The sequence below is a fragment of the Wolffia australiana genome, chromosome 12, assembly GCF_029677425.1.
Source record: "Wolffia australiana isolate 7733 chromosome 12, ASM2967742v1".
In the NCBI taxonomy this organism is placed as follows: domain Eukaryota; kingdom Viridiplantae; phylum Streptophyta; class Magnoliopsida; order Alismatales; family Araceae; genus Wolffia; species Wolffia australiana.
Window position 1 is genome coordinate 2665094 of NC_135846.1, and position 24618 is coordinate 2689711.

The window sequence follows — 24618 nt, forward strand, 5'->3', positions numbered from 1 at the left end:
TGTTAAAATCATGATTGAAAATGGTTTCTTAGTCTCTTTATCTAGAAGTGAGATTCACAACTCCATATTGTATTGCAATGAATTGACTCTATATTTTACTTATAATTAAAAAGCAATAGATGCATACATAGCATGCTCATATTATGAATTAATTCCATATACATTTTTTTAACCTCTGGAAACTAGGATAAGGTAGTGATTATATGAAAAATGGTGTTCAAATATTGAACTTTATTGATGATGTGTATATGGCTCTTTGTACTGGTGTGCATTAAAGTGAAATAAAACTTATTTATGCTTTTACCTTGTGTCTTTTTTCAAACATGTCTTCACCATATAATTTGACTTTACATCTTCAATTACCTAATACTAGGAGGTAATGCTATTTCTATAAGATTGAATTTTCTCCTCACTGGCCCAAAAAGGGTTTATTCTTTACAAATACTAAGTTTCAAAAAGTACACTTCACTAACACATATTTGAGTAGGCCATCAATGTGAGATCGTGTGCACACATTATTTAAAGATTCATATGAAAATTATTGTGAATATCATTCAGTAGAATTTCACAAGATAAAGAGAGCATATGAGTGAGGTGATTCATTTACTGTAGATTCAATTAAATTTACTTTCCCTGAAGCTCAATCCTATTTCCCTGGTTTATTTCCATTAGTTATTCACCATATGCATTTGCTTTCTTGAATTGACTTGAAGTCCAAGTGTTACCAGATTTGGACTACTGCCAGACATTTATTGGAAACTTTCATATTGCAAGATGGGGATCCCATGAATCACTTGTGGTGTCTTTTGCATTTTGCAATTGTATTTCACATCTCAATCTGGGATCCAATCAGACAATTGTATTCCACATGGCCTCAACAGCAAACTGGAGCTTCAAATATCAACTCTCCACAACCCTGTCTATAGCCAGTAATCTCAGATAGTCTCTAAATCCCAAGAAAAAATATTTCTCAAAAACTCTACAGAAAGCGTTAAATACTCATAAAATGTGAGAGCTTTACCTGTTTTCAGTGCTTCCAAGGGGAGTGGCACGATGTAAATACCTCCACCCTTGTATCTAATCAGAATGGTTTAGTTGGGATAATTAGTGTTATTTTAGAAAGATTTGGGATAAAGAAGGGGGATTGGAGAGGGGTGTCTTCTACAGTTTTTATGACATTTTGCCTCTTCTTTTCTCTATGCACTCCATCTCAATGTTCTCTCCAGATTCTTGAGAAACAATCTGTGAAAGTTTACCATGGATTTTTATGAAATAGGATTGCCAAGAAAAAAATCATGAGCCGGGAAGCAAAAGGTTATGAATGATTTTAGGGCTTTCTTTTGGCAAAGAACTACCCATGAGAATCATCCTGTGAGAAAAATATCAAAACCTGCCATGAAAAACTTCGCTGGTTTTTTTGAAAAAATGAAAAACTTTTATGGTGGTCACCATCTTTGACATCTCTAGGGTGCCATGGCAAGCACTCAGTCCAATCTCCAGCAACAGTAATTATTTCACAAGATTCCAGACGGACACAGGAGATAGAGTGTGTTTGAGAGAGATAGATAGATAAACAGATAGAGAGAGAGGGAGAGAGAGAGAGAGAGAGAGATAGAGATAGAGAGAGAGAGAGAGAGGGGTAAGAGAGAGAAAGAGACTCACAGAGAGAGATACTGATACCCATGAACCTGGATCTTCTTCACACAGCCTAGGAACTTGAGGAATTCTCAGGCAAGCAGAATATGAAGATTTGTCTTTGGGAAATCTCATTGGGAAGAGGCGCTGCTGCCACTGCTGTCAGTCTTGGTAGGCTGCCAAGGCTGGTATCTTGTCCAGTCTCTCTGTCCCGGGTTTAGAGCGTGACCTTTGGAGTGGTAAATGTACTCTTCTCCCTCCCCAGAGAAATTCTGCCTGTGCTCCACCCCGTACCTCTTTGGCTTCAGCATTAGCAGCTGCCACAGAGATAATCAAAATTATGCTTATCACCCATATTGATGTTTTACGCAGCGTTGGTAATGATGATGAATCCATCAGTCATCCCCCAATTTTGTCCTTTGGTTTTGGCAAGGAATGGATGATAAGATGAAGACAAGGCGATGACCCAGAGATGATGAGTCTGTGACAATAACTATGATAATAACAAGGAGATCATGTGACTATAATGAGACGATGAGACAATAACAAGGTGATGACGAATCATCAAGATGATAGCATGAGTGATTATAATGATGATGAATTTTCATCATCATTGTCATCCTCCATAGTCCACTGCCATTGTCATTGTCCATTGTCATCAACATCTGCATCATTGTCTGTCATCGTCATTGACAGGGGACAAGCCTAACCCTAGTTTTACAACATTATCTTGTTTTGAAGAAAGATATGGGAGATCACACGAAATCAGAGAACACACATAGTCGATCCTTCCGCTAGTTTTACAACATAATGATGTTGACAACTTTCATTGCCTATATTTGTTGCAACTTCCGATATGAGAAGTAACAATCTGTTTCCACTGCCAGAGGTGATAAAATCATTCTAATATATTTTTTTCGAAAAGATAAAATCATTCTAAAAATAACTGAAAGAATAAAGCCATGGTGATAACAACAGAAGCAAATGATGTAATTAATGTCGCGCACCATGTCTCGGAAAGGGACAATATTATAACTAATGATGATAAAGTGGGAGTAGACATACTTCATCCCCAGTGTGGTCGGTCACGAAGTGCAGCCAGCCATGCCACTCAGCCGGGACCTGAGACGCGTTATATCGGCCCTTTTCGGCGTACTCAACCCACCTATGCCTCCCTGTTTCTCACACATGTGACACTCCCAAGATTTACTTATCCCTGTCACTGAAGGAAGAGTGAAAAGTTTGACTTACATACCAAACTGGGTGTCATGTAGCTTCTCGTAATACTTATTCCCGAACTTGTCTGTACCCACTAATGTTGCGCCAATGTTATGGATTTTTGTTTGCCTGGGTAAGCATTAAAAGTAATTTTGAGCAGTCATGGTAGACACGAGAAATTAGATAGAAGGGAGGCCACAGAGAGAAAGAGGAGATGAGGAACACAAGAGAGAGAGAGAGAGAGAGAATGAGTGAGAAAGAGAGAGGTGAGGGGCAAGAGATAAAGTGTGTGTGACGGAGAGAGGAGAGATAGAGAGAGTGTTGACAGTGAGAGAGAGAGAGAGAGATATAGCATGGTAGAGAGAGAGACTTGAAGGGAGAGACCCTTGAATTGGAGACAGATGTCTGAGGCACATCTAAGGACAACTTGATCATCCTGTCAAGATGTATCAATGGGAGAGAACATCGTGCCACGAAAATTTAACCTGGTAATTTCATTTTCTAGACAAAGAAATCCTGCAGGGCTTCAGTTTATCTACCAAGGACAAAGTCATCGTCATCATCTTGAATCGACATTGTCCTCATCACAAGTGCGTGTGACAATGACAATGACGAAGACAATGATAATTTTAGAGACAGAAAAGGGAGAAATGAAGAGACGAACAGGAGACAAAGGGACCTCACAAGAGAGGGAGGGGGAGAGAGGATGAGATGGAAAGACGGAACAGAGAGAGAGAGAGTTGCAACTCACAATAAAAAGTGGCAGAAATAAGGGAAGATAGAGGGAGACAGGGAGGGTGGAGTTTAGAGTAGGATGACAGGATACTGATTAGGGTGATGAAACGATGATGATTTTGTCATCTTCAGCCTAGTTGAGATCGAATGACAAGGATGATGATGACTCGTCATCATCATTAGGTAGGGCAAACTCTAGTTTCAACTATGCCACCAACACTGATACTACTTAATCATCACTTTTTGGTAGATGATTGCCCAACTGCGCTATTCACGACTGGAACATTTTTTTACAATTTTGGATGACGGGATGTGTCTAATTGAGTCCCGGGATTACTATACCTATTATACTCTTTTACTCCAAAATTCTTCTCAAAAGTGTAAACCCATAAACTTAAAAGAAAACGGGAAAAAAGGAAATCTTTCATTGCTTGTTGTCAGTCACAGCAACAGCCGCGGTTTTCTATCGGACGGTATAAATACCTCAATGTATTATGTCTTAAGAACTGGTATATGTACTAGATAACAGAAGGCTAGCCCCATTTGGAGTAAGTTATAAGAGGCCCAGACAAGGAAAGAGAACAAAGAGGAAATAATATCGCTGGCATGTTTACTTATGCCCAATACAATTTAGAAATGAAGAAGAGAGAGAATGAGATATAACTCAAGACTAGGACCCACTGGGTGAAAAAATGAAAACGCACAAAATCATACTTCCGCATGTAAGGATCCCAAACCCCTATCAGTGGTATTTCGGTCATTTGGTTTTACTGCAGTTTCCCTTTAAATGTATAAAACCTTCTCTAAAGGCGGTACTTCCGGAAGGGTTAGGGCGTCAAACCTAGCCTGTAAACATGGATAACTTCTATCTTTCTCTCCATCTATCTCTGTCTAACCTTATTAGATCATTCATCCGACTACTGTTACAACGAACAATATGACATAAAGGACACCAATAAAATAATGAAAAGGTAAAGGATGTCATAAGGACATAGGCTGTTAAGTCAATCATTGGAAATGATAAATGCTGTAAAATCATCAAGACTCATCGGCTGGTCATAGTGCCTTATGATACACATTATCTAAATCCTCAGCATAGAAAAACTAAAGGGTGAAGATAAAATGGGGATATACTTTTCATCAGATTACATTTCTTGGAAAAATATTAAGATTTATTTTCTATTCATACAGTATAATAAAAAAACTTACAGCAGGTTTCCATCTGATAGACATTTCCTGCACACGCAAAACCCCAACTGCCATCAGTCCGGCGAATTTTTTTCGAAGATATCACTAGAACAAATTTAGGAGTACAATTTAAATAGGGAAAGAAATAATCTCATTTGAATAAATATGTTCTGGAGATTTCTTGTCCTTGAAAAACATGGCAACAATATATGAACATCCGACTTACTTCAAATTCAATTGAACCTTGTACACAAGAGGGATAAAAATACCCGGAAGTTTAATTTCCGTTGAGAATACAAGCCAAGGGGCAAGTGTCAAAGAGCAGCAATGCACTATATACCCGGAAATTTTAAAGTCTGAACGAAATGAACCGTAATTAGGGTCACAAAAAATACTAAAAGTGTTCTTGATCCAAACGCCACCAGGCTAATCAACTATATAAACTGATACCGATGTTAAAGGGAATGAGAGAATTAAACGCAGCCAGAAATCAGTTCATAGCTACCGCTAGTTTACAAGGGGAGACAAGTTCTTAAACTAGAGAGAACACAGAACAAAATCAATCACACGGATCGAATTCAGAGGGGCCAGGAAGTCGACCTACGGGAAAGGACTACCGATTAAGAACAAACCCAGAGCAGCAATGAGGGTGTAGAGATTACCCAAGCACGAATTTCTCAAAAAAAAATGGAAAAAGAAAGAATTTTTCGAGGGCAAGGCAACGAGAGGGGAGAAGAGAACTCACAGGTACCCTTCTTCCCTCATTTCTCGCATGAATCCACGGATGCCCTTCTCTCTCAGCAATCTGAGAGCGCCCTTCACGACGGAGGCCATGACAAGGGCGGATCGTCCTCACCCACCACGCCGTCGATGCGGGCAGAGAAGACTAACTCCTCCCCTTTTTAACATGACCCTCAGAGAGCTCCAAAATCGTCATCCAATTGCCGTCATCGTCATTCACATGCCGTTATCGTCATCCAAATTCTATCATCATCATCATCATCTAAATCTAATTGGCATTAATTGTCATTCACATGCCCTTATCGTCATCCAAATTCTATCATCATCATCATCATCATCTAAATCTAATTGGCATTATTGTCATTCACATGCCGTTATCGTCATCCAAATTCTATCATCGTCATCATCATCTAATTGGCATTATTGTCATTCACATGCCGTTATCGTTATCCAAATACTATCATCATCATCATCATTTAATTGGCATTATTTTCATTCACGTGCCGTTATCATCATCCAAGTTCTATCATCATCATCTAATTTGCATTATTGTCATTCACATGCCGTCATTATCATCTAATTGGCATTATTGTCATTCACATGCCGTCATTGTCATCCAAATGCCGTCATCGTCATCCAAGTTCCATCATCGTCATCCAAATGCCGTCATCATCATCCAAATGCCGTCATCGTCATCCAAATGCCGTCATCGTCATCCAATTGCCATTATCGTCATCCAAATGATATCATCGTCATCCAAATGACATTATCGTCATCCAAATGACATCATCGTCATCCCAATTCCATCATTGTCATGCAAATGCAGTAGTTTTCATCTTGATTCCGTCATGGTCATCAATGCCATCATCATCATCCAAATTCCTTCCTCGGCATCCGAATGATGTCGTTATCCTCATAGTGGGAGTCATCATGATCCAAAATACGGTATCATCATCCAAAGGCCATCATCATCATCCAAATTCAGTCATCGCCATCCAAATGACATCATTGTCATCCAATTGTCATTATCATAATTGGCATCCAAATTCCGTCACTGTATTGTCATCCAAATTTTTACAGCCATTGTCCACAGCTTGAGTGATTATTAAGATTTTGTCGCTAGAGCAGAGAATAAGAGGAATTCACTCCTCACCATCTTAATTACACCCTAAGAGAATGTGAAAGTTGTCATTATCATCCAAAACCCATCATTGTCATCTAAAATACATAATAATTATTGTCCTTGAGTGATTATGATGATGTCATCTGTGTGGGCAGAAAAAATGACCCCAGCCTGGTTTAGCATGGCCCTGGAAAATACTAATGTAATAGGGTACGTTGAGGGCTCCATACCAATGAGCCGACCTCACCTAAAGCCTAATACTAATCTTTCTCTACTACATTAAGCTATATGTAATTAAATTACACATTTCCTATCATCATAAATATTATTGTCGCCCTCTCCTCTTTATCCTTCCTATTATATATTACTAAAATAAGTTTCCCTATTCACTAACTCCCTAATCTCAATATGCTTTTACTTATTATAACTATCTATCATATCTTACATACATCATAATTAAAATCCAAAAATAAAAAAAAACTCACTATCTTACTCGCTTCCTTCATAATAATGCCAGAAATAAATTTTATTCTCCCACTTAATATTGATTAAAATATATGAATAATAATATGTATAAAATATATTAATCCTAATAGTAATACGAATATCATATTTTCTCATAAATATATTGTTGGGTTATGCGCCTTGGTTCACTCATGGAAGACATTTTTCCATGGATGCGGGAGCATGCTATCAATTCTAAATTGATCATTAAAACAATATATCACATGTCCCTTATGGGAAACTTATTCAACCCTTGATCGGCTGACTTTGAGATCGTTATGAAGTTGTTCACGTGGCCGACCTCTAGAAGTATCCATACGATCACGATTGTGCTTGGATCTCCACCTCTTCTTCTTCGACTCTCCTTCAAAATCTTGAAGATCTTCGCACCATGAAGACACTCTCCTTGGTTGGGTAGAGCAGATATGAGAATGGAGAAAGGGTGGCTCTCAATTCTGGCTGGTCTGGGTGCTTAAAATGAGTGCCACTTTCCAATTTATATGTCACTTGAGTTTTTCTCAAAAACTCTTATGATCTTATGTGTGTGACCCTCGTGGCCCATGTATAATTCTAGTTAATTACTTTGGTATTCCAATAACAATATATCAATTAATTAGCTATATCAATATATCAATTAATTAACCAATTATTGATTTAACCAAATTGATAGGTTAAGTTTCAAGCATGTGGAGTGCCCAACTACACCTTGTGCTCTAGAAGATACAGAGTAGTGTTTAAATTATAGCGTGGAACCTTTACCGCCATCGGTTACCCTCTATGAATAATCCATCATCCACGTAAGACTCTCGAATGACTTAGGTTATGGTTGATCGTCAAACCCTAATCCATCATTTGATCAGTATTAATGCATAACGTGGATCATTGGAGAACACCTTCTCCAATATCCTCACTACCCTTCAGGGATTTAGATGCATCATCTTTCTGGAGTCAATCTTCTCTTATATCGATGACAAATGATCTCATCTTGATCACTCAATCATTTCCATAGGCTTCTTTGTACATCCGAGATATGACTTGTTTAAATCTCATGGTTAGAGGCTTGTAATTCATAGTCGAAACATAGTTGTCCATTCACGATATGTTTTTGGTATCTAATGTCAATGGATCACTTATACAATCATAACATGAATAACCTAATTGACTTTTACGTATAATACTAGTAAGGGATTCTTTGGATCAATTTAGTGAACTCTTTCTCCACAGAGCACACAATATATGCCCTTTGATGGAACTGTATGTGCTCAACAAGCCAATCACATATTCCATATCTCTTTCCATGTTCATTAATAGAATATATTCATTATAATGCACATGATGCTTATAATGAAGTCCATTAATACATGATCAGACTTAGTGAATTATGATGAGATCATAATGTGGAGATCCCTAGTCTTTAAGCATTTGTTCTAAATATTCGTATTTGAAGGATACACGAGAAGGGCATCAAATTATTCAGATAGAATAACACCATCTAGCCTCACTCATATGATGAGTATGGTTGATCCTGTATCCATTAGTGTGGAGACGCTAAGAATAGATAGAGGGTGCTCTTGAGTGAAAATAATTCATTGAATTGATCCTTAAAAATCCCTGAATGGTACTTTACCGCACTGTCAATCAGGCTGATTCACGTCATGGTTGTGTAAGTGATCCTTAGATTTGAAACACCAAGACATCTTGTGGGCAGACAGTTGTACTTTGACTATGACCTATGAGTCCCTAATTCGAGGATTCTAAATAGTCTTAGTTGGGGTACATCAAGAAGTTCACGAGGATGATTGAATGGTCAAGATGAAATCGTCCACCCTCTGTATAAGAAGTTATTGCTGAAGGAAGAAGATGAGATGAAGTCCTTGACCAAGGCAATGAAATATTAAAGAAGAGTTCTCCGATTATTTTTGAACACATCAGTACTAATTCAGGTGACCAATTAGGGCTTAACAATTGTCCATACCATAACTCATCCTACGAGCGTCAGGTTGATAAGGGACTATACATACAAGGTAACTAATGATGAACAAGTTCCATGAGTGAGTTGATACACACTCTTTTGTATCTTCTGGAGCACAAGGTGTAGTTTGGCCCCCCAAGTGTTGGAGTCTCAACCTATAGATTGGGTTAAATCGATTTGACATTAATTAATATATATGATGATATAGCTAATTAATTTGAAAGACCAATAAAGGTTATTGGGCCGCTAGAGTCATTGACTGATACATGGGCCTAGAGGGTTACACGCGAATGGTCTTTTAGACGTGGGAAGATATACTTAAGTTTTGGGGTTTTATGAAAAATACCCACTTAGTATAAATAGGGAAGGCCCTGAATGAAATTGACCCAGGCCAAAATTGTTCAGGGGCCTTCCTCTTCTTCTCCACTCTCCTCACACCCCCTCTCCATGCCCGATGCGATCAAAATGGCGTAATGACGACGATGGATGTAGAACGGGGCTCGTCAATGAGACGGAGGAGATTCGACATGCTGAGGATTGCGTGGATACATCAAGAGGCTACACACTAGAGCAGTTCGACTTGTCTCACTCCGGGATCCAAGAATTCACGGATGTGATCCGTACAAAGGAACTTTGTTCATAGTTTTAATGATGCTGGTACGATTTTGCAAAACTCTTCTACTGCGAACCATTTCCATTTGTTTATCCAGATATAGGCCTATAGAAACCAACATGTTCAACTTAAAATCATGGTGTGATTAATTCTTTTTCAAATCACAATATCTAGTATAAGTTGCTACGCTTAGGCCAAAGAGGGGGGATGAATGCGATTCTTTAAATTTCATTTACTCAAGTCTATTTATGTAACATGCAGTTGACTTAGTCATTTTGTAATACGATATAATGTTGTTTGGGTTATCTAGCCAAAGGTGATGATGAGATCTAACCAAGTTTGTATGAATTTACCTAAGTAAAATACATGGAAATAATGTTTAACAAGGATAACAAGAAAATAAAATGTTGGTGAAGGTTTGTTGTCCTTAACCCCAAAGTACAATGCGTGATCTCCATTCACTCAGCCCCGAAAGCTTTCACCTAGTTGATCCCAAAAGTATACTAGGATCCACTAAGACTATATATTTAGTTAATAAATACTCAAGAGTGATAAAGCTGAGTAAGTCCTATGGTCAACCATAGTCGGCCAAAAATTTTTGGAAATGGTTGTGGCAAAGAACATCGAGAGATGCATGCGTATTTTAAATTATAAATGCAAAGCCGAATATTAATTTCAAATTCAACATTTATTGCATAGAATATGATATTTTGAAAATGTCATTCTATTCAAAATAATTGACCTTAATACATGATATTACATGTGTTGAAAATAAATATAAATATATATATATATGTATATGTGATATCATCAATGCATTTTTTCTGTTATCAACACACCCCAACCTACCTCATTGATTGCCCATTATATACGACCGACCATGCTATAGATCTATTGTCCATCATTATATACGACCGACCATGCTATAGATCTATTGTCCATCATTATCATAATTCCAAACATCAAATAAACAATAATAGTACACATAGCCTTTGAGTACGAACACCCTCAAGCATCATAAACACCATTCGTGTAATGAAGTGGTGTGATAGCCTGATAAATGCAGTTATATCAAGTCAACGGCTTTTGTCCTAATGTTATGATAAGAACTAAATGTGAATTTTTTGAGTGCTAGGAGCAACTTTATGGCATTCCAAATCAAGTCATTTGAGACTTAACAGATATTTTAAGGAGAAATCAAAGGACTTCTAGCCATGACTAGTTCAGTCAAGCCTTCTAAAGGAGGAAAACTCTACTAATGAAAAAAGAGAAAAAAAGTGAAATGGAAGAGAACATGTGATTAGGTAGATGTACGAGTCATCTATTTATTTTTAACCTCACTACGAATGTGCTCTATGATGGAACCGTCAAGCCAACTCAAACCGCCATGTTTGCATTTAAGTTCATTACATAAATTAGTAGATTATTATTATTCCAATGTGATGTTTACAATGAAGTCCATACATATGTGCAATGACCTTGCAAATAATGATGAGATCATAATACAGTGATCGCTAGTCTTGAACCATGTATTCTAATTATCCCTACCCAATGAACAGTAGAGATGGACATCAAATTACCCGGATAAAATAGCACTTTATTATCCTACTTATACCATACATATAGTTTATCATGTGGGTATTACTCTGGCCACACTAAGGAAAAATAGTGGGTGCTCTTTGAAGAAAGAGTTCACTAAATTGACCCGAATGAATATGTGGATAGTATTATACCTAAACATCAATCAGGTTGATTTATGTCATAGTTCTATAAGTGATCCGTTGACATTGGACACCAAAAATATATGGTGAATGAACAACTATGTTTTGACTATGATTTATAGGTCTCTAACAATGAGATTCAAACAAGTCATACCTTGGATGTATGAAGAAGCCCATGGAGATGATTGAGTGATCAAGATGAGATCATCTGTCCTCAATATAAGCGAAGATTGACTCAAGAAAGATGATGCAGCTAAATCCCTGAAGGGTAGTGAGGATATTGGAGAAGGCGTTCTCCAATGATCCCCATTACACATTAATACTAAAAAAAATGATGGATTAGGGTTTAAGGATCAATCATCCCTAAGTTATTGAGTGATCGAGATGATTGAGTGATCGAGAGTCTTACGTGGATGATGGATTATACATAGAGGGTAACCGATGGCGAGAAAGGTTCCATGCTATAATTTAAACGCTACTCGGCATCCTCTAGAGCACAAGGTGTATTTGGGCACCCCACGGGCTTGAAACTTAACCTATCAATTGGGTAAAATCAATAATTGGTTAATTAATCGATATATTGATATGGCTAAGTAATAAGGTTGGCCAAAAGTTGTTATTGGGATACCAAAGTTATTAACTAGAAAGATACACGGGCCGAGAGGTCACACACATAAGATCAGAGGGCCATTGGTGAATATATTTTACTTTATGGGGTTTTTGAGAAAAACTTAAGTAAAATATAAATATGGAAAGGGGCACCCACCGCTTTATGTCTTCTGAGCATTCTCCACGAATGTAAGAAGAGTGTTCATGGTGAGAAGGTCTACTTGAAATACAAGAACAGTTGGAGAAGAAGTTTCACAACAATCCAAGAGCAACTTCATTGTGTCGATACTTCTAGAGATCAGGCATGTGAACAGTTTCACAACAATCTCAAAGGGATCAAGTCTTGGGTGGCAGAAGTTCTCCACAAGGTGCATATGATGTATTCTGTTTTAGATATTGATTTCAAATCGATTAATGTTTTTTTTGTATAGTAAAGAGTTTTATATCATTTAATCAAGGCACCAGAACCCAACGCTTTATTAGAGGCTTTCTAGTAAGACAAGGTATTCTCTACGATTCAGGTTGCTCAAACTGCTTCATATGGGTTTTAATAGTTTTATCCAATCTCTTGTATTATCTGTATTTAAAAGTGTCTACCGGAAGAATAGAAGGATCTGGACTTAATAAAATAGATGTATGCTTCATGATACAATCCTCAGGGTTTAGGACCTTAGGATTTGCTGGACACATAGTGGCTAGTGAACCTCTCTACACATTGGTCCATGTCAATTCCATCATCCGACCCATTCAACAAGGGAATCCCCTTCTTTTGGACTAGTTGAACTTACCAAGTGGCACATTCCAATGTCCAACTTTAAATTCAAATATTTATATGCCTAATAACTAAATAAAATTTGGAAAATTCTCTATTTTGGAAATCCGTAAAAGTTATTTTATTTCTCATTTATAAACCTATCTCTATAATTTTGGGGCCTATGAAATTATGCATTTTGAATTTATTTTACATTTTGTATATTTAATATTGATTAATTAATTGAAAATTTGTATAAAAGTTATCCTTGGTCTAAATTAAAGTAATGACTTAAAACACCTCACACTTACATTTATAAGACCGCTCATGGTCACCCACCTCATGTTTTGTTGGATAGAGTTTAAACTTGATAAAATTTTCATACTCTTAAAGGGCAGTTTGAGTGAAAAAACACAATATAATATTTACACTGACTTGAGTCATCTTTCATTACATCTCAATTTATGTTTAATGACTTTAACATGATATAGCTGTGGAAGGAAATAAACTACTCTTATATAGTTTGAATATCTGAACTTAAATTTAAGGTATTATCAAGAATGTGAGAAAACTTTAATGATCATTAATACAAAGTGGGAGCAGAAAATCTTGAAGTGAACACTATAAAAAAAGCATCTTTTTCCTTTTATCTTTTTTTGTAAATAACACTCATTCTCAGTGTTGATGTTACACTAATTGATTTTTACCAAGAGGCCGACTTTCTGAGATTGAACCTACAATGATCACATAAAAATGTGATTTTGATCCACAATATTAGTATCTCCTTTTTTATGTTGAGGTATCTATTGTTTCAATATTCTCCTTATATTCCATTGCCCTCGTGATGGATGTATGATCAAACTAGTTACTTGGCTATTAAGGGATACTGATGTTTGCTTGCTTATCATAGAAAGTTATATTTATTTAATATTCTGTTCATGCTCACCTATAAGAAGGAAATGATGAAGGAGAATTTTGAAATAATTTTTTTGTAAATATTGTTTCTAATTTTTTGCTATTTTATGGGACCCTCTCTTTAATTCAGTTAGAATTTAAATTACATAAGTTCTATCCCATTCTGGTCACATTGATTAAGTCTAAAAGGCCAAATGATGCAGAGCGAGAGGACGGGATCGACGTCTGTTCCAACTTCAATTGGGTGAGTGTAATCCAAATGGGGGTATTTAATGCTAATGTGATGTTAAAATCAATGAGAAGTACCGATTCGGCGCCGAAAGATACCGACTAGTTGATCATGATGTGGAGCCCTAGGTATGGCACGAGGCTCCCAATGACCTAGACGTCGGGGTCAAGATCGACGGTGTGAGCATTGCTATTGTCGCTAGTGCTTGGAACCAGCCGGGATGACTGGCGCGGGCACGACGATGGGTAAGGGGCATGACAACAGGCACAGGGCGCAACAACTGGCGTGGGCGGGCGCGGGCAGCAATAGCGTCGGCAGCTGCCGGTGCAACAACAGGCGGCGGCAGCAGCGGCGGCAGATTAGAGTTTCCCCATGCATGCCAAAATTCATAGGGGTATTTTCATAAGTACGAAGAACTAAAAAAACCTAATTTCATTGAAACAAAGTAAAAATAAACTTTTTTCCTCTCTCTTCTTCTTATTCCATGAGGGGTACCCCTCCCTCCCTTAGGAAAAGGGAACATGCCCACATAGAAGAATCCTAAGGGCCCTCCCCAGCAGGGAAAGGCCCTAACACATGGGCCCTAACACATCACCATGAATACACGAATACATGGACCCTAACAAAAAGAGGACATAAAAACATGACGAAGATAACGCCAAACTCCGGGGGCTCGTTGACTAGGAGACATACATGAAGGTCGATCTCTCCGTCAGCCCACGCTCTGCACGCTAATGAGACAAGCCTTCGGTGCTAGATGGTCCCCATCACCAAGTATAAAATTCATCTTAAATATGAATTTAAGATGGGCTTCCCATAAAAATAATGAATTATCAAATAATTAAGTAGGTGTGCTTTGTTAACATGGCAGTGTTTTGGTGTCAATTCACTACTTCAAACTAATAGAAGTATGTAAACACATTCTGATTAGGATAAATCTCAAATATATTTAAATAATAATAGAAGTATAAGATTACAATTTTAACTGTTATCTACCATCAATTACAAAAATTTCTGCAACATATTCCTTGTATTCCCAATATTTCAAAGTCATTTGTATGAATATAGATTCAATAGACAAATGATCACTCATAAGAGCAATTGATCCCTTTAAAAAAGCGATAATCGCTTATTCTACAAGAAAAGAAACTCTAATGAGGCACTCAAGGCACACATATGCCGAAACTCTAATGCAACACTCAAGGTACATATATGGTGAGCCTATAATGGGGTACTCTAATATTGAAACTCATTGGAAAGCACTACATGCCACGAATATTAAGTAGACTCAACTTCACATTGTCGTTTGCAACAGTAATCATGAGGACAAATCACATGGTTCATTAGTGAAAACCTTCACGTCATCCATTGTTTTATAGAAAGTCTTCTGTAACTGATATTTAGATTGGACCTCTACTAGCTATCTTCTCATCCATTATTGAAATCATATGTTTCTATTTCTTAGGAATTATAGATAGATTTCAATACAATGCTGGTTTGTTAAAGTAAAAGCGGGGGTCAACTTTTTAAATAATTGAACTACAGTGGATCATATGAAATTTGTAGGACATTTTCATGCCTGTGTATGATCTTATGCTTATACATTGTGGAACACCCATTTAAATAATCTTATGAGTTCATTGACCATTTGAACTCTTAGAACACTGGGAGAAGACTCGTAAATCTGGTAAGAGTTATACCTAAAGAATAACATATGGAATACCGTCACATGAGTGTGTAACAGCGATACCTTTTTTCTTTCACAATACTTCTCAAACAATACTAAATTAACTTGCTTATAATATTCAGACAATCATTTGGCATCTAGCTCAACACATTTATCTTTTCTATACAGATTAAGTTCTTTCATATGTTCCACTAAGTGGAAACACATTTGGGGACCAAATTATGAACTCCACCAAACATGACTTAATTACCATAGGGTTTGTCTTTGTGGTAAAACTCCAGGTTTCGGAAGGGTACTTTGGACCCCTCTCAATGAAAGTTGACTGTAGCATGCAATTACAAGTCCTTAATAATTGTCCTTGTCATTTAATTTATGCTCCTATAAAATGAGTCAAAGTATACAATAAATTTTCTTCAAGTGACATAGATTTTACCACCAAATGCCTAGTTGTATCACGCCTTGTTGCACAGCTAAGTGTATAGTGTGAGATACCGTCGGCAAGTTCTCAATGGTTTCAATAATTGTTTAATTTTAATTGACACTAGTAGTTGTCATATGAATGATCTAAGAAAATAGAAATTTCTAGTGGTCCTAGAAATCAAGTCACTAAAAATTTGCTACATGTTCATTGTGAGGTCATCACCATTGAGAGATTCAATTATTGATCATAGCAACTGCTCAACGTTTTTGCAAAGTTTATATCTTTATGGCTGTGATGTCCTTTCTCCTCTTTTGATATAAGAATGGTCTACCCCAGTATAATAATTTCCCCTGTTTAGACTGTAGACATGGGAGTTCTGTTCACTTTGTGCGAATTGGTTCAAATTGTGCGTTCTGTTCTGATTTCCGAACAGAACAAAATCAAATTTGAACAGCACATCGCACAGACCCATGTGCCGTTCGGTTTGTGCGAATTTTGAACACTGCGGACTTTCTTCGAATTGTGTGAATTTTTCCCATTGTGCGAATTTTGTTCAAATTGTGCGAATGTGCGAATTGTGCGACCATCTGTTCTTATTTTCGCACAAAAAAGAACTGAACAACGAGCAGACGCCGGTGCGGTGCTTTTGTGCGAATTTTTGTTCGTTTGAAAAGAACAGAACAGAACGACCATGTCTATTAGACTGACTCCTTATTTTAAGAAATCTGGACATGTGATCCCACACCATTGCTCAGAATGTGAGTACTTATTATCTTCAAAGGTCTTAAAATTCATTAGGTTTCTACAAAACAGACATCTCCTTGCAATTTTTGGCCATAGATATGTTTTGACCCTGTAGCTCAGTGGTGCACAATTGCAACAGTTTTTTTCCATTTACGTTGGTATTACCAGTGCATTTGTATCAAATCTGGCCTTAGAGTATTTGCATAAATAACATTGTGTTGTTCCATTCTAATTCGAATCGAATGTTTGAACACTGTCACATGGGGACATTCAAATATGAACTTGACATTTTTAATCCTTGAAGTGTGGAGTCTGTGCACAAGTGATTCATACAGATTAGTTGTTCCTCCTTTGCCGTACAACGCTTTCATAAACACATGGAGAGAAAGGTGAATTATCCTGAAATGGGTAGAGGTTTTGCATTAAACACAACCATCCACAACTTAATAAGAAATCCATCCACAACTCATGATAAGAGAGGCAATGTCCTTCGTCCTATTATATAAGAATGGTGTCCTCCGGGTCAGACAATTTTTCCCTGGTTAGACTTTGGCTCTACATTTTAAAGCCTAATAAGAAATCTGAACATGTGATCCCACACTGTAGTCTGCCATCCCTCTGAATATGAGCTCAAGAAATCAGATAAATACCCATCCATATGGCCTTGCAATGTTTAGCCACAGATATGTCCTGCAACTAAATGTTCAGTGGTGCACAATTACAACTTCCTCATCCACTTACATTTATCCTACCAAGACATTTATATAGATCAAACCCTAAACAGTAGTAAAAATCGACATAATGTAGTTCATTTCAGATTCAAGTATTCTGTTTGAAATATGATCATGACACTGCTAATCCTTGAATTGTGGAATCCATGCACAACTGATCCAAACAGGTAAGTCTTGATTCCATTTACTGTGTTACCTGCTCGTAAACTCGCCCCTTCTGATCGTCGCTCCTCATGGAGTACTCATGGGGAGAGACGTGAAGTAGCATTATCTAGGTGATGGTCTAGCATTAAACAACTTAAACCGATAAGGATCTGCATATCAGAGCTTGATTTCTCTTTAAATAGGTAGGCATCAAGTGGATATATGTCTGCAGATCCAAGGAAAGAAGAGATACCGGGTCTTTTAATGGCGATTTAAGAGCCCATGTCAGTCTAGGGAAGAGACCACCAGAGATTCCCTTTCTTAGATGGGAGAAAGCGAGATTGCAGGAGATTCACCTCAAATTTATCTTCGGTTTCTACTGCTCTTCCTGGGCTCAACCTGAATCGCTTAGAATTCTAGCCACTTGTCAAGTGTTAGATGTTCATGGCCTGTGTGGTCAGATAAAAAACGTAGCGCCTCGTAAATGAGGTCGGCCACTCCTTAAATCTCTATCAAAATTCATTAAAGAAAAACGAGAGAGGCATTGCAAGTTTGCCACTGAACCTTCATTAACCGGAAATTTCGAGAATGCATCGCCGCAATAAATAGACAATCTTAGTCCAACAATTCTTTCTCCCCAATCCGAAAGTCGAGAACCTTATATCGCATCACGCATGTATGTAATTGAACGTGGGTATTTCAGCGGAAATTTGATAGCAGCGGTTTCTAGTTCAAAATTCACTGATCCCCAATTCAAGATCCAACTCTCACATTCATCAAGTTGAAGATGCGGATGTGGAAACAGTTGATGAAGCGAACTTGACCTCGAACTATTTTTTTGAATTCAACGTTGCAGTAAATAAATCATCTTCTTCCAATTATTTTCCCCAATTCCATGATCGAGATCTGTCTTTCGCATGCGCTCAGTCGACGATGGCGGTAACGGAAATTAGTTTAGCGGGGATTCGATAGCACAAATAATTCTCTGATCCCTGTCCAGTTCGAGAATCAAGAATTCAAGATTCATCTCATAAATGCTGATGAAAAATACTTATTTACAGAATGGAACAATTTTCTTTCAAAACGTGATCTTCTTTCAACAATTTTCCCCGATTCGATCATCGAGATCCGTCTATTATCCCATGCGTTCAGTGGAAGATGGCGGTAACTGAAATTCGTTAATCGGAAATTCGACAGCAGAGATAACTCTCTGATCCCCACACGATACGACGATCAAGAATTCAAGACATATCTCTTGCGAGTCGATAATAATTACTAAATTCTCTGTCACCGAGACGCAGAAATTGATGGATCGAGCGAACTTCTCCTCCAATTATTTCTATAAATAATACATTAATTCCGTCAATTTCCCTCAAAACTCTGGGATTTAAATGAAAATAAAAGCTACGTGCGACTATATGCTCAGAGGAAGAAATAAAAATAATTTGAATTATTCTGCGAGAGACGTAATATCTCTTGCGAATCGGTAATAATTACTAAATTCTCTGTCACCGAGACGCAGAAATTGATGGATCGAGTGAACTTTCACATCCAATTATTTCAATAAAAAATACATTTATTCCTTCAATTTTCCTCAAAACTCTGAGATTTAAATGAATATAACAGCTACGTGCGACTATATGCCAGAGGAAAAAATAAAAATAATTTGAATTATTCCGGGAGAGACGTAATATTCCAATCATACCTGACATATCCGTACGCTGCAGAGTCAGAATCTCTTTTAAAAGTTAGCCAGATGCAAGTGGGAAATAAATATATATATATTACACTGCCGAGACAAAAAATTGAAAAGTTCCATGTGGGACTAAACTTTAAGCCGCTCGCCTCTGTTGACGAGAAAAATGTGGTACAGAAAAGGGCGCATGGGCAAAAACTCGTATATGCAGAAAAAAGGGAGAAAGAAGAGAAGAGAGATTAGAAATGAAGAGAGAGGCTAGAGAGAGATTGGAAATGATGAGAGAGGCTTGAGAGAGAGAGGCTAGAGAGAGAGAGGGGTTAGAGAAAGAAGAGAGAGAGAAAAAATAAGGAAGGAAGAGAGACTGAGATACTGGAAGAGAAAGAGAGATTTAAGAGAATGAAGAGAAAGACCAGAAGAGAGAGGAAGAGAATACATAATAGAGAGAGACAGAAGAGAGGGAGAGAGAGAGTGAGAGAGCAAGTGAAGGCAGAGAATGAAGAAAAGAGAGAGAATAGAGAGAGAAGAAAAGAGAGAGAATGATGAGAGAGGTAGAGAAGAGAGCAGCTTAGGAGAGAGAGATTGTAGAGGATAGAGAAAGAAGAGAGGGATAAGATAGAGAGACATGGGCAGAGAAAGAAGAGAGAGAAACGACTGAATAGAGAGAAGAGAGAAAGAGAGATGGAGGGCAGCCGAGCTACAGAGAGAAGAAAGAGAAGAAATAGAAGAGAGAGAAAAGAGAGATGAAGGGCAGCCGAGCTACAGAGAGAAGAAAGAGAAGAAAGAGAAGAGAGAGAAAGGAGAGATGGAGGGCAGCGGAGCTACGGAGAGAAGAAAGAGAAGAAATAGGAGAGAGAGAAAGAAGAGATGAAGGGCAGCCGAGCTACAGAGAGAAGAAAGAGAAGAAATAGAAGAGAGAGAAAGGAGAGATGAAGGGCAGCCGAGCTACAGAGAGAAGAAAGAGAAAGGAGAGATGAAGGGCAGCCGAGCTACAGAGAGAAGAAAGAGAAGAGAGAGAAAGGAGAAAATGGAGGGCAGCCGTGCTACAGAGAGAAGAAAGAGAAGAGAGAGAAAGAAGAGATGGAAAGCAGCCGAGCTTCAGAGAGAAGAAAGAAAAGAGAGAGAAAAGAGAGAATGGAGGGCACCCGAGCTACAGAGAGAAGAAAGAGAAGAGAGAGAAGAAAGAGAAGAGAGAGAAAAGAGAGAATGGAGGGCACCCGAGCTACAGAGAGAAGAGAGAAAAGAGAGAAAAAGGAGAGAACGGAGGGCAACCGAGCTACAGAGAGAAGAAAGAGAAGAGAGAGAAGAGAAAGAATGGAGGGCACCCGAGCTACAGAGAGAAGAAAGAGAAGAGAGAGAAGAGAAAGAATGGAGGGCACCCGAGCTACAGAGAGAAGAAAGAGAAGAGAGAGAAGAGAAAGAATGGAGGGCACCCGAGCTACAGAGAGAAGAAAGAGAAGAGAGAGAAGAGAAAGAATGGAGGGCAACCGAGCTACAGAGAGAAGAAAGAGAAGAGAGAGAAGAGAAAGAATGGAGGGCACCCGAGCTACAGAGAGAAGAAAGAGAAGAGAGAGAAGAGAAAGAATGGAGGGCACCCGAGCTACAGAGAGAAGAAAGAGAAGAGAGAGAAGAGAAAGAATGGAGGGCACCCGAGCTACAGAGAGAAGAAAGAGAAGAGAGAGAAGAGAAAGAATGGAGGGCAACCGAGCTACAGAGAGAAGAAAGAGAAGAGAGAGAAGAGAAAGAATGGAGGGCACCCGAGCTACAGAGAGAAGAAAGAGAAGAGAGAGAAGAGAAAGAATGGAGGGCACCCGAGCTACAGAGAGAAGAAAGAGAAGAGAGAAAAGAGAGAGAAAGGCGAGAATGGAGGGCAGCCGAGCAACAGCGACAAAAGAGAGAGAGAAAGCAACTGGTCTCGGGAGAGAAAAGACGAGCCTTTCGCCCCCACCCCACCTCCCAAAACATCGCCAAATCGCTAGAGAGAGAGAGCCCCCCCCCCCCCTTTCCTTCTTCCTCCCCCTTCTCCCCTCACCTCCCTCCGCCGGATATCCTCGCCAATATCGCCGCCGCGAGCTGCTGCTCCGTCACCCTCCTCCCCGCCACCGACACCGTCGCCTGCTGTATCATCACCTCGTTCACCACCGACACGCTCGCGTACACCACCTCCAACTCCATCTCCATCAACGCCGCGAGCAGCCTCGCCGCGGGATAATTCTCCCTCCCCGTCTGCACCCTCACCATCGCCTCCTTCCCCATCACCCTCACCTCCACCTCCGCCCCGCTACACCCTCCTTCCCCTCCTCCCCCACCTCCTCCCTTCTTCTTCTTCTCTCTCATCCCCTCCACCTCCCTTTCCAGCCTCTCCACCCGCCCCTTCAGCTCGTTTATATACGCCACCGCGTCCCCCAGCAAGGAAGCCTTGTCCATCTTGGAGACGTTGGGGACGACGGCTCGCAGCGCGTAGAACCGCTGGTTGAGCTTCTCGCGGCGCTGGCGCTCCGCCTCGACGTGGTTGAGCGGTTCCTCGCGGCCGTTGGCGGGCTTGCGGCCGCGCTTGCGCGGGCGGCGCTCCTCGGCGCTGTGGAGGTCTTCTGCGGGGTGCGGGGGTGCGCTGTTGTCGGTGGTGATGGAGGAGGGGCCGGCGGGGGGAGGGGGGGAGAAGAGGAAGCGGATTTTGTCGAGGGTGTCGGGGTTGGGGGGGAGGAGGTCGGAGGAGGCGAGCTCGACGAGGCCGGACGGGACGGGGACGGAGACGAGGGTGAGGACGCCGAAGGAGAGGGCTTGGCGGGCGCGGTCGGAGGGGGAGGCGGAGAGGGCGGCGGCGCCGGCGAGCCAGGAGGGGGCCGCGGCGGAGGGGGGGGGGGGGGACTGGGTCATGGAGACGAGGAAGAACCACTCGGAGTCGGTGACTTCGTCGTCGGGGGCGTCGTCGGGGGGGAGGGAGGAGCCGGAGATGAGGGAGTTGAGCTCGCGGAGGACGCGCTTGCGGTGTTCTTGCTCGGCGGGGGGGATGGGCTTGGGCTTGTCGTTGTCGGAGCCTTTGAAGTAGCCGTCGCCCCAGGAGAGGGCGGAGGAGGAGGAGGAGGACTGCCAGAAGACGGCGTAGGTCCAGGGCTCGCGGGAGCCGTCGAGGAGGGCCTGAAGGCGGAGCTGGAGGGAGTCTTCGAGGAATATACCGGCGCCCCAAGACTCCATCTTGGCGGAGGGGTGAGGAAACGCGGCGGGGGAGGGGGAGGGGGATGGGGAATTGGGATTTGGGGGGGAATTTTGACACGTTTAGATCCGGGGAGGAGGAAGGGGGGTGGGTGGGTTATCTATCCTGGATTTCAACGTTTCGTCAGATGGGGATTTTAGACACGTTTTCGCATCTTCGCTATAGGGAGATGTCTCTTTCGTCGTGGGTCTGTGGTTTTTATTGAGTCCGGGGTAGAGCTGTCTCTGTGTCTCTCTCTCTTGAGCGTGTAGGGTTTCCTAGTCTCTGCGACTCTCTCTCTCTCTCTCTCTCTCTCTCTCTCTCTCTCTCTCTCTCTCTCTCTCTCTCTCTCTCTCTCTCTCTTTCTATGTCTGTCTGTCTCTCTCTCTCTTACTCTCTATCTATCTCTTTCTATCTATCTATGTCTCTCTTTCTCTCTCACTCTTAATCTCTATCTATCAATCTATCCCTCTCTCTCTATTTATTTATCTCTCTCTCTGTCTCTCTCTATCTGTGCATCTCTCTCTCTCTATCTATGTATCTTTCTCTCACTCTTACTCTCTATCTATCTCTCTCTCTCTCTCTGTCTGGCTCTCTCTCTATCTGTCTATCTATCTCTCTCTATCTATCTATTCTCTCTCTCTCTCTCATTCTTACTCTCTATCTATCTATCTGTCTCTGTCTCTCTCTTTCTATGTCTGTCTGTCTCTCTCTCTCTTACTCTCTATCTATCTCTCTCTCTCTCTGTCTGGCTCTCTCTCTATCTGTCTATCTATCTCTCTCTATCTATCTATTCTCTCTCTCTCTCTCATTCTTACTCTCTATCGATCTATCTCTCTCTCTCTCTCTTTCTATGTCTGTCTGTCTCTCTCTCTCTCTTACTCTCTATCTATCTCTCTCTATCTATCTATGTCTCTCTTTCTCTCTCACTCTTACTCTCTATTTATCAATCTATCCCTCTCTCTCTATTTATTTATCTCTCTCTCTGTCTCACTCTATCTGTGTATCTCTCTCTCTCTATCTATGTATCTTTCTCTCACTCTTACTCTCTATCTATCTATCTATCTCTCTCTCTCTCTGTCTGGCTCTCTCTCTATCTGTCTATCTATCTCTCTCTCTCTCTCATTCTTACTCTCTATCTATCTATCTGTCTCTGTCTCTCTCTTTCTATGTCTGTCTGTCTGTCTGTCTCTCTCTCTTACTCTGTATCTATCTCTCTCTCTCTCTGTCTGGCTCTCTCTCTATCTGTCTATCTATCTCTCTCTATCTATCTATTCTCTCTCTCTCTCTCATTCTTACTCTCTATCTATCTATCTGTCTCTGTCTCTCTCTTTCTATGTCTGTCTGTCTCTCTCTCTCTTACTCTCTATCTATCTCTCTCTCTCTGTCTGGCTCTCTCTCTATCTGTCTATCTATCTCTCTCTATCTATCTATTCTCTCTCTCTCTCTCATTCTTACTCTCTATCTATCTATCTGTCTCTGTCTCTCTCTTTCTATGTCTGTCTGTCTCTCCCTCTCTTACTCTCTATCTATCTCTCTCTCTCTGTCTGGCTCTCTCTCTATCTGTCTATCTATCTCTCTCTATCTATCTATTCTCTCTCTCTCTCATTCTTACTCTCTATCGATCTATCTCTCTCTCTCTCTCTCTCTCTCTTTCTATGTCTGTCTGTCTCTCTCTCTCTCTTACTCTCTATCTATCTCTCTCTATCTATCTATGTCTCTCTTTCTCTCTCACTCTTAATCTCTATCTATCAATCTATCCCTCTCTCTCTATTTATTTATCTCTCTCTCTGTCTCTCTCTATCTGTGTATCTCTCTCTCTCTATCTATGTATCTTTCTCTCACTCTTACTCTCTATCTATCTATCTATCTATCTCTCTCTCTCTGTCTGGCTCTCTCTCTATCTGTCTATCTATCTCTCTCTCTCTCATTCTTACTCTCTATCTATCTATCTGTCTCTCTCTTTCTATGTCTGTCTGTCTGTCTGTCTCTCTCTCTTACTCTCTATCTATCTCTCTCTCTCTCTCTGTCTGGCTCTCTCTCTATCT

General features: G+C 40.0%; 2 protein-coding genes across 2 annotated transcripts; both read right to left on the reverse strand.

Moving 5' to 3' along the window:
* Window positions 1–1396: 1396 nt before the first annotated feature.
* On the reverse strand, window positions 1397–5665 carry LOC144710387 (NADH:ubiquinone oxidoreductase, 17.2kDa subunit). The gene is made up of 5 exons (XM_078584133.1): window positions 5522–5665; window positions 4798–4824; window positions 2891–2982; window positions 2701–2810; window positions 1397–1952 (listed from the first exon to the last, which is right to left on the reverse strand). Exons 1-5 carry the CDS (start codon window positions 5608–5610, stop codon window positions 1767–1769), a joined length of 504 nt encoding a protein of 167 aa, XP_078440259.1. The 5' UTR covers window positions 5611–5665; the 3' UTR covers window positions 1397–1766.
* Window positions 5666–19444: 13779 nt separating this feature from the next.
* On the reverse strand, window positions 19445–22679 carry LOC144710325 (transcription factor MYC2-like). The gene has a single exon (XM_078584061.1). It carries the CDS (start codon window positions 22570–22572, stop codon window positions 21406–21408), a length of 1167 nt encoding a protein of 388 aa, XP_078440187.1. The 5' UTR covers window positions 22573–22679; the 3' UTR covers window positions 19445–21405.
* Between the last annotated feature and the right edge of the window lie 1939 nt (window positions 22680–24618).

Coding starts and splice junctions, on each gene's coding strand:
- LOC144710387 (XM_078584133.1), bottom strand. CDS start 5,610: ATGGCCTCCGTCGTGAAGGGCGCTCTCAGATTGCTGAGAGAGAAGGGC. Junction 4,825..5,521: donor ATGAGGGAAGAAGGGTACCT/GTGAGTTCTCTT, acceptor TTGCGTGTGCAG/GAAATGTCTATCAGATGGAA. Junction 2,811..2,890: donor GCTACATGACACCCAGTTTG/GTATGTAAGTCA, acceptor TGTGAGAAACAG/GGAGGCATAGGTGGGTTGAG.
- LOC144710325 (XM_078584061.1), bottom strand. CDS start 22,572: ATGGAGTCTTGGGGCGCCGGTATATTCCTCGAAGACTCCCTCCAGCTC.